Here is a 12488-nt window from a genome sequence, read left to right as displayed (position 1 = left end):
AACACTCAGCAAAGTTTTTACTTCTTTGTCGAGTGTCCTAGATCTGGGCACTCGGCAAAGTTTTTTTTTATTCTCCTTTTTTCCTAGAAAAAAAATTTTACTTCTTTGCCGAGTGTCCTAGATCTGGGCACTCGGTAAAAATTTTTTTATTTTTTTTCTTCTCTAGAAAAAAGATTTTACTTCTTTGCCGAGTGTCCTAGATCTGAGCACTCGGCAAAGTTTTTTTTCTTCTTCTCTTTCTTTCCCAGAAAAAAATTTTTACTTCTTTGCTAAATGCAAAAAAGAAAACACTCGGTAAACCCCCTCTTTGTCGAGTGTTTTTTTTTTGTCGAGTGTTTTTAACGCAGCACTCGGCAAAGAACTTGTTTGCCGAGTGCCCAAAGAAATACACTTGGCAAACTTGAAAACACTCAGCAAATTTGAGGATTCCGGTAGTGGTATTTCAGAACGCTTCCTTGCAACCTCTATGACTCTGCGTTCTTGATCATGGAAGACATTCAACTCTTCAAGATGGCTCGCTCACATCGCATGAAGGATTGTAAAAACACTTGGGAAGGTGTACCTCTCGAGGTCTGGTGATTTAGCCGGGTCTGATGAGTAATAAATTTACCTTTGTTGGACGGTTGTCCAGGAACTGTGACCATTGTCAATTGATTGCGAGTCTCCTCGCAGCAGCTGAAACTGTAATTAAGGGAAGATGGGGAAAGTTAAGGGGATGAAGGAAAAGATGGCGGCAGTCCTTTTACACGCTCGATCAGTCCCAAGTTTTTTTTTTCTTCCATCCGTCTCACATTTTTCACGAAGAAATTGAAAGACAAGAATTAGACAAAATCCAACAAATGAATCTCTTAACTGAACGCCGCTGCCTAAACAAATTAAAGACGTAGAGAATAATAGCTTTCTCAGTCTGCACGAACGAACCCGCTAAATGATGGTAACACACACTGTTCCTCTAGAATTACAAAGTGAGATCCAGACTCACGTTCTCTCTGTTCTCAGCAGCACCTGCCCGGCGGCGTTCATGCTGCGACGAGGTGGATGACGAGGAGGAAGAACGCGAGCCTCCCTGTCCTGCTGCTACGTTCCCTCTTCTTGCTCCTGCCATTGCCTCCTCGTCACGTCCTCCGCCCAAGGACAGCGGCGCCGGCCGCTCTTGGCGCACCAGTGGCGCGGCGGCCACGGTAACGGCCGGGACCCGCCAGAGAGCGGCAGCGGGCACGGGGCTGCCGTTGATGGGCTGCGACAGGGAGCCGGCCCCGCCGTAGTATCTGGGCACCACCACCGGCGGAGCAGCCTGCTGCGTGGGATGGCTGGACCACGAGGGGTAGTGCGGCGGCGGTCCCGGCGGGGGCTCGTACCGCGCCATGCCGAAGCGGTGGTGGTACCTAGCAGTGAAGGCGGGGTACGCGTGGGGGTAGCCAGGGTAGTGGGCGTGATGCATGACCATCGCGCTCTGGTACTGCGCGCGCTTCGCGTGCTGCCGCTCCCGCTTGTGCGCGTTCTGGTGCCCGCCCAGCGCCTGCGACGTCGGGAAGTTCCGGCAGCAGTAGTGGCACTCGAATTTGCGCCCTCCGCCGCTGCCGCTGCCGTCGCCTGCACCTGCTGCACCGGCACCCGACACCGCCGCCTGGCCGCCCGCTGCGGTGGCGCTGCTGGCCGCGGTAGCATCACTGGTTGCGGAGGAGGACGTGGCGGCGTCGGGTGGGACCTCGAAGCCGAACAGCCGGATCGACGACGGGCTGGACGAGGACGCCGCCGGCTGCGGGGGCTTGGGGCGGGAGAGGGGGAGCTGTGAGAAGGACTCGATGGCCGTGTCCAGCGGGCTGCCCTCGACGTGCTGCCCCCCGCCTTGCTCGCTCATTGCCAGTTTGCCGTCCCAAGAGCGCGAGATGCGCGCTTAGGGTAAGGGATGTGTAGCTAGCGAAGCAACAAGCTAGGAAGAAGACCTACAGCTCCAGGAGTTTTCTCTCGCCTTGGCCTGTTGCCCCTGCTGCTGTTGCGTTTATGGTGGTATGTTGGCATGGAGCGAGAGCGAGCTGCTGCTGCTGCTCTGATGTATTGGGTGCCGGTACGTGTTCCCTGCTAAAAAGGGTTAAATTCGGTGGGTACGGACGGGACCAGTTTAGGGTAAGGGTTGGGGGGTTCACAGGGGAAGTGTTCAATTCGATGCTTGTTCAGATTTGTTGACTCATCATTCTTTCCGTGGGCATTCCTTTTAAAGTATAAATAAATGAAATTCTAGATCTTGGTAATTTCTCTCTGTGCAGCTACTTCAATCTGCAACAACTCATTCCAAAAGGATGCTAGTGGTGGCCGCCTTGCATGTGAGAGTCGCTATGGCACACCACCCTACCCTTTTCACCCTCCCTTCTCCACACCTTCATGTAGCTCACCCATATGTTGGATACAACTAGGTTCTAGCCTTCTAGGATGACATCTTTATTTTTCTTCATCTACTCAGCTCATTTTCATCCTGCATATGATATTTCTTTTTTTTATGAATTACACAGTACAACTAAAACACTCACAACCGCACGCACACTCACCCCTGTGAAGCACGCATGGAAACACTACCCCTATGAGCATCTTCGAAGTCGGCAAAATCCTCGAGATTAACGAAGTCATCTTAGACGTCTCGCTGTCGACGGGAACGTCGCCTACCACTGGAAGCACAACGCCGTTAAATACTGAAATATTTGGTCCCATGGAGAGATAAACTCAAGACCTGAGGTGCTACTGATGCTCTTGTAACCACTAGACTACATGTCCTTTCACTTGTGATATTTCTTAATGACTAATGAGAACACCATCAAAACCTCAAACAAGCCATTGTCATCACTACTCATCACTAAGCAACCATCACTCCTCCCTACCTTTAATCTCAAAGCCAAAGTAACTAGAAGCCTTGATTTAAACTATATCATCATGACTAAAAAAAGTCTCAAAAGTTGTAGTACAAATCTCAAGGGACAACTTATAGCAACTTAAGTTGGAAAATTTGACCAATTATCTTATAGCAACTTAATGACTCATGTACTCCCTTCGTCCGTCATCATGATTTTTATCCTTTGTCTTTCATTAAGTTTTATGTATACTTCGTCTTTAAAAATTTGTAAGTCGAAATTTTATTATTTGACCAAAAATATGATTCTATACAGACTGAGTTGCAACGCAAAAAAATGATGTTTATATTGGTCCTGTTCGCTTCTCTTATAATCCGTACTTTTCAATTTCTTTTTTCAGCCGGAACAGTGTTTTTCTCTCACAACAAATTAGCCGAAACAGTGTTTTTGCTTGTTTTTTCAGCGAAGCGAACGAGACCATTATTTACATATGAATCAAAGTACAAGATAACATAGAAAGAAGCATTTCGAGGGAAGGACATAGTGGTTGGCTCTAGAGCATAGGGGTAGCTCAAGGTACATGAGAGTGGGGAGGAGATAGCTAACTCGGTAAGCGCGGGGTGGTGATAGAGGTGTTCATCGTTGAAGCAAAAGCAAATGAACTGTGGTGGCTGATTGTTGGAGAATGGTGATAGTGGCATGTTTTCTTTGCAGATGTAGGGCAGAGCCGGATCAAAAGGTCCTCGCCCGTGGCGTCTGTAATTGACGCAGGATGGCAGGGTCTTAGAACACAGTAGGTGAAGAACGAGATCGCCGGGAAGGGATCGGGGAGGATTCCACAATTCACGAGAGGAGTCGCCAGGTGTGAAGAAAAGAGGGAAGCAGGCCGGGGAACTCCTACCTTTTTTGGAGAAGCTGGGATCTATAGTGTGCCTGGATAGGTCCTAAGTCCTCCACAGATCCTACTACCACCTTCGGGCTATCTCGCTTGTCATGCCGAATTTGTCACTGAAGCTTGGATGAAATTGTGTTAATCTCTAAGTGGTCACTATTTTTTTTAACTTTGTGTGCCAATTCAGAACTCTGTGCTCTTTTTTTTGTTGCAAAGATTATTCCAAGGGGTGGCTAGAAAAAAACAAGGAGCCTTATGATATAATTAAGTGTATCTATTATAAGGAATATTGAATATATTGTATGTTTTGTTTACAAAATAAAGATTTTTTATAGATTGATAGATATCGAATAAAAAATTATATAAAGATGAATGCAATGGATAATGAAAAAATACAAAAAAGGAAATAAAAAGGAGGACTAATAAAATAAAATAGTTAATTTTCTTTTCCATCCTCATCGCCTTTCTATCCTTCTAATCGAACGTGTTTCATACATTTTTTAGTCCCACTAGTTTTAACACACATTTTTTTAATCTTTATGTCGTTTTATCATTTGATTATTTTTCTTTACTTTTTAAAATTTCACTGTTATATTTTTCTTGCAAATCACAATACAGATGCAGACACTCATATATGCACAAACACTTACTCCTATAGTTTATGCACTCTTTTTTCTGAAGAAAATGCTAATTAATCTAGGTATCTAATAAATTAAGATTTTAATCTTGATCTACTTTAAAAAAAAATAAATGCTAGCGGGACACAACCAGTTTTGTATGTAAACCGCCTGTGGATGTAAGATTATTATTATATACGGATTGTTATGTCAACTATTATGGGAATGGTTTAATTATTAAAGACGACAGGTACTGTCTGTGATAATTAATTTCTACGGAAGGGATGGGCGTGGAGGGGCTTGTCCACTTCTCATGTGGTGTGGTGCCCGTACAAACCACACACGGAAAAGTAATAGATGTATAAAACGTGCCATTTTAAGGTATTAATATTTTTAATATTAAATATATTATTAGTTAACTTATCCTATAGGAGAAGTCTAGATTGACTTTTTGAAAAAAAAAAAACTATGATCAAATAAATTATTTTAAAAGAAATATCTTTTTCATAATTGAATAACGTAAGGAATTTCAGAACTCAGCTTTATGGCTGCCAGGCCGGACTTGAATTGAAAGCCGAAGTCTGGTGTTAGGTTTTAGGGCACAAAGCTAAGGCCCCGTTTAGTTGCCAAAAAATTTTGCATAGTAACTATCACATCGAATCTTACGGTATATGCATGGAGTACTAAATGTAGACGAAAAAAAAACTAATTACACAGTTGGTCGAGAAATCGCGAGACGAAACTTTTGAACCTAATTAGTCCATAATTAGACACTAATTACCAAATACAAACGAAATGCTACAGTGAGCCAAAATCCAAAATTTTTTGGATCTAAACGCACCCTAAATGCATAGTCTTATTTAAAATACTGGTGTAAGCAATTATCAAGTGTTAAATGTATCTACACCAACTGTTGCATCGTACAGTCAGAAGAAGTCGATCGCATATAATAATTTTCAAGTAACCCACGAGCGAAAGGATTGGATTGGAACGGGGATGGAAAATGAACGAAAAGCACACGTTCCCATTCAAATAGAGACACGCTTTAAATTCCATATTCGTCTAGTCCATTATTTGAATATGGAATATATATATATGTATATATATATATATATATATATATATATATATATATATATATATATATATATATATATATATATATATATATATATATATGTATATATATATATATATGTATATAGAACTACTATCCTGTAGCTGGCTACAGAATAACTTATTCTGTAGCCACTTTGAGTTGTGATAATTACTATGTTAATTTATGAGATTATAGTAACTCCTTACTAAGTGGTTTAATATAACGTTATGGTAAATATCCCCATGTGTTATAGTAACCCAACTATCGTAAATATGTATTGACATTATGGTAAATTAGTATATAAAATTATAGTAAATGGAGGTGGCTACAGAATAACTTATTTTGTAGCCGGCTACTGAATAGCCTCTCCCTATATGTATATATATATATATATATATATATGTGTGTGTGTGTGTGTGTGTGTGTGTGTGTGTGTGAGAGAGAGAGAGAGAGAGAGAGAGAGAGAGAGAGAGAGTGTGTGAGAGTGGCCCAGGAAGGATCTCTGGGAAATTTGTAGAAGCTCTGAATTCGCGTATAGATCCTAGAATCAGAGTTGATTTCACTATTCGCATTTTTTTTAGCAAAGCAAAGAAGAAAGAACCGGAGAAATAAGCGCTCCCGGCCTGCCGCCTGTCTGTGATTCCAAAAGAGGCATGGTTCACACGAAGAATTTGACGGTCGATCCGCTCGTCCCGCGGCCGGCTGCGCTGCCTCGCATTGGCTGGCGGGCCGATGGGCGGACGGACAAGCGCGGGATGGCGACGTGCGCCCGGTCCAAAGCGGGTGCACGACACCGTCAGGTGTCCGAGTCGCGTCGCTGTCCGCGAGGCCGACTCGTGCGCGCCCTCGCCCTCGCCCAGAATACCCCGATCCCGGGCGACGCGGACGGCAGGGCATCATCGCCGGCCGGGTCGCTCGCGGCATTTCACTGCCAGTAACTCGGTGCACCAGCTTCAGGTTTGTGGGTACCGTCCGCAACTATGACTATTACCGAGAGATGGCGTCGATGTGGACTCGCGTTCGCCACATCGGAAGCAAAAGGATGCACGCTGCTCCCCCACTCTGATCAATTGATATTTGATGGGATGGTTTCTGGCTGTTTTTCCTGGGTTCGGTCGCCGGTGAGCGGTGGACCGGTGGTGACACGGGCGGCGGCGAGTTAGTGGAACGCCCGCGAATGCCATCAACGGCTTTATTTGTGGGTTGGTTGGTTCATATCGTTGTTGGTTTGTAAAGAAATATTGCTGGTTGATTTGTGTGAGAGAAAAATATTGTTTCGGCTGAAAATTTACGATCGTTTACGATAAGCTATAGCCAAACCAACAGGCTGAGGGACGGAGAGAATCTATCAGCTGGGCTGCAGTGCCGGGCGAGGCTGTTTGTAGATGGGATCGATCGTGCCGTGTGGTCAAATTATGCGAGCCACGAAAACTGGCTCCGCAGCACAGGCTTATCGTTTTCCGGATTTGAATGATGAGAGCAGCGCGTGTCTCGAGTTTGGATCCGCGCCGTGACAATGATGCAGGAGCCATCGCAGCAGCCGCTAGGTATTCAACCGGTACATAGGATAGGAGTATTGCCACAGTTCGTTATGATTGAACACTATGTACTTCTCTGGTTTTTTTAGCGCCGTACTGACGTGGAACTGACCTGAAACACTGTGTTTGCACCCTATACTAATCGTACTTCAGATTCAGTGACACTGTTTGCCCTGCCTTTTTTTTCCCCAACCAATCAAAGTAGCAAAAGCATGTACTATTGTGCTACATTACATAAACTTCCTTGCAACTCGACGTACTCCTAGCAGGGATGGGTTCTGATTTGTCAGGCTTAGTTTACCACATCTGGATCCGTCCCATGAACACCTCAATCATGCACGCACGCACGCACGCCGCCATTACATGTTTCGCACTGTTCACCGCCGGGTTTCCTTCCATCCGATCCGGCCCGTAGCTAGCTAGCAAGCAAGCAAATGGGCATGGCGCACAACACCGAATCACCGATGGCGAGGCCAATCACAGTTGGAACACGCATCCACTCCACGTACTGTTGCTATCCGAGGAGGTAGCCAACCATCCGTCCGATGGATCGAATCCAATCCCAATCAGGGAGCAAGCCGGCCGTGCGGTACAAAATTAACTGAGGTTGGTGAATCCGTTCAAGGATTCACATGACCGTCGCTGCCGCCATAACTGTCCTTCTCCTTTGTAGATGGATGCCATTGCCATGGTCCCGGCGCCCGGACGGCCGGCCTGTGGCCGTCAGCGACACCGGCGTGGCGCATTCAACCGGTCGGCCCATCATACCGGTGAACAGTTGGTTCGAATTCGAAGCAGGTAGCAATGTTGCCAGGAAAAGTCGATGAACACCAATAATTGCTCAGTTTACCAAAAAGCTTCAATACTGAGCCTGACCGAGACAGGTACGTAGAGTAGAGGTCGACAGGCACAACTGTAAGGAAGGCCCCCTATCGTTTACCCGCAGAGGCGCAGACGGCAACCATTTGCAGCGAGCGAGCCCGGCCACGGCCAGGTGATGAGATACCCTTGCCTTCAAATCGATGGCGCCCTATCACCTGTCCGTCCACAAGCTTTGCTCGATCTGCTTCTCCCCCGCCCAGCCCCACGGCGCATGCGGGTCGCGGACGCGGACAGCGACGCCCCAGGGCGCCTGTCTGTCTGGTGTCTGCCGCTCCCCCTGCCGCCCTGCCTGCGCCCTCCCTGCCTCGCTTCTCAGTTCCCGGTGCGCATCGCGACTGCAACTTTCGTCCCGGACGTACGCACGCAGCGATGAAGAAAAGTCTCGGACCTTTTATATAGCTGTTGGAAACGCAGTGCCTCTCTTAAACGTAGATGAGACCTAAGCTTTTTACTTAATGGAGAAACTGTTATGTACCTTGGACGGTGAGGTCATGGCAGCTCGGCGCGGTGGAGCTCTACCGTAGTGGGGGCAAGGTCCAGTGACAATGTAGAGGCGACGACGGAGTCGGTGGGGCTTCCCGTCGCTGACAGCACCCTCTTTAGAACGGGTTAGGTTTTTTTTGTTCGTGATTACATCGGCCCTGGTCAACCTCGTGTGTAGAGCCATGATCCCCACCTATTTTTTTATAGTGTTGTGTGACAGGGGCCCATCAACCATATTAGGGTTGGGCGCTCCCGATCAGGGCGTAGATCCAAGAACCCCCTATTGATGGAGATCAATTAACATTCTCCCCCTTGATCTCACTACCATCTTTCAATTTCATATCATTTACTTTTGTTCATTCCATTACAGATTAGCGCATAGAGCATGTTTCATCGTCACGGTCAATTACCGATAGATTTAACAGCTACAATATACCACTCTGTTCTGAAATAAATACTTAAATTTTGAGCCTTCTTTTGTCCAGGAATTTTAAGCTTTTTCTTAAACCCATATTAGCTACATGTTCATTGAACACGTTGGGTGGTAAGCCTTTTGTAAGCGGATCCGCGAGCATCTTTTCGGTACTTATATGCTCAAGACTTATGACATGATCCCAGACTTTATCTTTCACAACATAATACTTTATGTCAATGTGTTTGGCAGCACCACTTGACTTATTGTTGTGAGCATATGAAGGGTCGAGATGGCGACTAGAGGGGGGTGAATAGTCTTTTCTAAAACTTAATCGCGTCGGCTAACCGATACAAATGCGGAATTAAAACTATCGGTCTAGCCAAGACTATACCCCACTATATATGTTCACTAGCACCTTGCAAAGATAACAATTATGCAACAAAGGTGCCGGGCTAGCTAGAGCTCTCCTAAACAATTCTAGGAGTAAGGTCACACAAACCTATGCCACTAGTACTTTAAGCAACAAGGGAGCTCCTACACATGCTAGTAAGCAAAAGCACAAAGCTAACTAAGCTCACTAGCAATGCTCAATAACAAGGCAACCAATGCCTAATTAGAGAGCGTAAATACTTAGTTACACAAACTAAGCAATGTGACTAACAAGGTTACTAAAACCAAATTAGCCACGCAAGGGAGCTACTTCTATGCTACACAAGCAAGAAGGTAATTAGCAAGTTACACAAGCTATCTAATTACAAGAGCAACTACACAAGCTTAATATGTATAAAAGTAATTGCAAGCTTGTGTAATGGGGATGCAAACCAACGGGAAGAACAAGGTTGACACGATGATTTTTCTCCCGAGGTTCACGTGTTTGCCAACACGCTAGTCCCCGTTGTGTCGACCGCTCACTTGGTGGTTCGGCGGCTAATTAGCATCACCCGCTAAGCCCGCACATCGGGCGCCGTAAGAACCTACCCCTTGAGTGAGGGTAGCTCAATAACACGCTTTACTAGAGTTGCTCTTCGCGACTCCCGCGGGGCGAGCACAAGTACCCCTCACAAGCACTTCTCCGGAGCGCCGCACAAGCTTCTTGCGGGCTTCGACGGAGACCACCACCAAGCCGTCTAGGAGGTGGCAACCTCCAAGAGTAACAAGTACCACCGGCTTGCAACTCGATCACCTAGTGCCACTCGATGCAACCTCACGATGCAATCGCACTAGAATCGCTCACTCACACAATCGAATAATCACTATCAAGTATGTGTGTGATGGGAGGGCTCCTAAGCACTCTCAAGCATGGACACAAAGTCCCCCAAGGTGCTCCACACCAGCCATGGCCGAGGGCCACTTCTATTTAAAGCCCCAAGGGCTAAACTAGCCGTTACCCCTTCACTGGGCAACGGTCGGGCCGACCGGACGCTCCGGTCGTGTTGACCGGACGCTGGACCTCAGCGTCCGGTCGCCCACAGACGACCACGTGTCCTGGTTCCAACGATCACTTGACTTGACCGGACACAGCAGCACTCAACTGACCGGACGCTGGACCCTCAGCGTCCGGTCGTTTCCAGTAAGCTCCCGAGCATGACCGGACGCGTCCGGTCGAACGCGATCGGACGCAGCCAGTGTCCGGTCACTCTCCAGCTACTGCTACACTCCACGTCAGCGCGACCGGACGCAGCCTGCCAGCGTCCGGTGCATTTAGATCTAGCGTCCGGTCAGTTGACCGACGCTAGCATCTTCTCCATTCTCTTCACCCTTGCTCAAGTGTGCTAACCACAAGAATTTGCATCCGGTGCAATAGAAAATAGGCATTCCATTTTTCCCGAAAGCGCCAACACCACCTCACCCCTGCAAACACCACCTCCTTTGTAAATGTGCCAACACCACCAAGTGTACACCACCATGTGTAAGTGTGTTAGCATTTTCATAATCATTTCCCAAAGGATGTTAGCCACTCAACTTGCCACGCCACTCGATCCTAGCGACAATGCAAAGTTAGATCACTCGAGTGGCACTAGATGACCGATATGCAAACAAGTTTGCCCCTCTTGATAGTACGGCCATCTATCATAAACCCGGTCATAAACTTCTCTACACACCTATGACCGGTGAAATGAAATGCCCTAGGTTATACCTTTGCCTTGCGCATTCCATTCCATCTCCTTCAATGTCGATGCAACACATGCACCAACATGATCAACAATGATATGATTCACTTCATATCATCACATGATCATATTGGTTCATCGATCTTGACTCTACTTGCTCTTCACCGTTGCCATCGTCCATCGGCGCCAAGTCTTGCTCAAGCTTCACCGCCACGCGGTCCATCACTCCAAAGCTTTCGACTTGCCCTTCACGCTTGCAACCGGTCCATCAAGCCAAGTCTTGTCTTGATCTTCTCCACCTTGATCACATGACTCAATGTCATGTCTCATGTGCATTTAAGCTCCTTCATCATCACATGTGTGAGCTTTGCAACATCTCCAAGCCATTTTCACCTTCATGGCATATGTTGCTCACACACATGTACCTGTGGACTAATCACCTGTGTATCTCACATAAACACAATTAGTCCACCTAAGTTGTCACTCAATTACCAAAACCAAACAAGGACCTTTCAGCATACTATACTACCGGATTATTATCGCAGTATAACTTAAGTGGTCTATAGATGTCGTCAACCACCTTCAAACCGGATATGAACTTCTTTAGCCTATTCACCTGTCCCGTTGCTTCATAACACGCTATAAACTCGACATACATTGTGGATGATGTAGTGACGGTTTGCTTTGAGATTTTCCATGAAATAACTCCCCCTGCGAGAGTGAATACATATCCAGACGTGGATTTTCTATCATCTCCCGTATAATCAAAATCTGAACATCCCACTATATGGAGTGAATCAGATCTTCTATACGTCATCATGAGGCTTTTGTTCCTTGCAAATAACGCAAGACTTTCTTTACTAATTTCCAGTGTTCTATTCCAGGATTGCTCTAGAATCTACCAAGTAACCTGGTAACAAATGCCAAGTCAGGGCACGTACATACTTGAGCATATTGCAAGCTTCCGATAGCTGAAGCATATAGAACCGTTTTTCATTTAATCGATCTCATACTGGTTCCTGGGGCATTGAAAATCCCTATATCTGTCGCCCTTGACTATAGGAGCAGGTGATGGACTACATTTATACATACTGAATATCTTTAAAATCTTTTCTATGTATGCCTTTTGTGACAGTCCTAATACCCCTTTACTTCTATCTCGATGAATCTCGATCCCTAGAACGAACGAAGCTTCACCAAATCTTGAGGACAAGCAGTAGACTGACATCATTACTAGCAAGTAAGATATCATCCACATATAGGACAAGAAAGATAAACTTCCTATTCTTAAACTTTTCATAGACACAATTGTCCTCTACATTATCTTTAAACCCAAAATTTCTTATTGTCTGATCAAAACTTCAAGTACCACTGTCTTGAAGCTTGTTGTAATCCATAAATGGATTTCTTTAGGCGGCATCCCATTCGTTCTTTTTCTTCTATGACAAAACCTTTCAGTTGTGCCATGTAAACATTTTCCTCCAAGTCTCCGTTGAGAAATGCCGTCTTTACATCCATTTGATATAATTCTAAATTATAATATGCCACTAATGCCATTATGATTCTAAAGGAATTTTTATATGAGACTGGAGAAAGGGTCTCATTGTA

The 12488-nt window shown here is 45.8% G+C and overlaps 1 protein-coding gene across 1 annotated transcript; it reads right to left on the bottom strand.

The window, feature by feature from the left end:
• Positions 1 to 756: 756 nt before the first annotated feature.
• LOC136546330 (zinc finger protein 8-like) lies at positions 757 to 2063 on the bottom strand. The gene has a single exon (XM_066538305.1). The coding sequence runs from the start codon at positions 1859 to 1861 to the stop codon at positions 959 to 961; it is 903 nt and encodes a 300-aa protein (XP_066394402.1). The 5' UTR covers positions 1862 to 2063; the 3' UTR covers positions 757 to 958.
• Between the last annotated feature and the right edge of the window lie 10425 nt (positions 2064 to 12488).

This window comes from Miscanthus floridulus, chromosome 3, assembly GCF_019320115.1.
Source record: "Miscanthus floridulus cultivar M001 chromosome 3, ASM1932011v1, whole genome shotgun sequence".
NCBI lineage: Eukaryota > Viridiplantae > Streptophyta > Magnoliopsida > Poales > Poaceae > Miscanthus > Miscanthus floridulus.
This window is presented reverse-complemented; position numbering and strand designations above follow the sequence as displayed.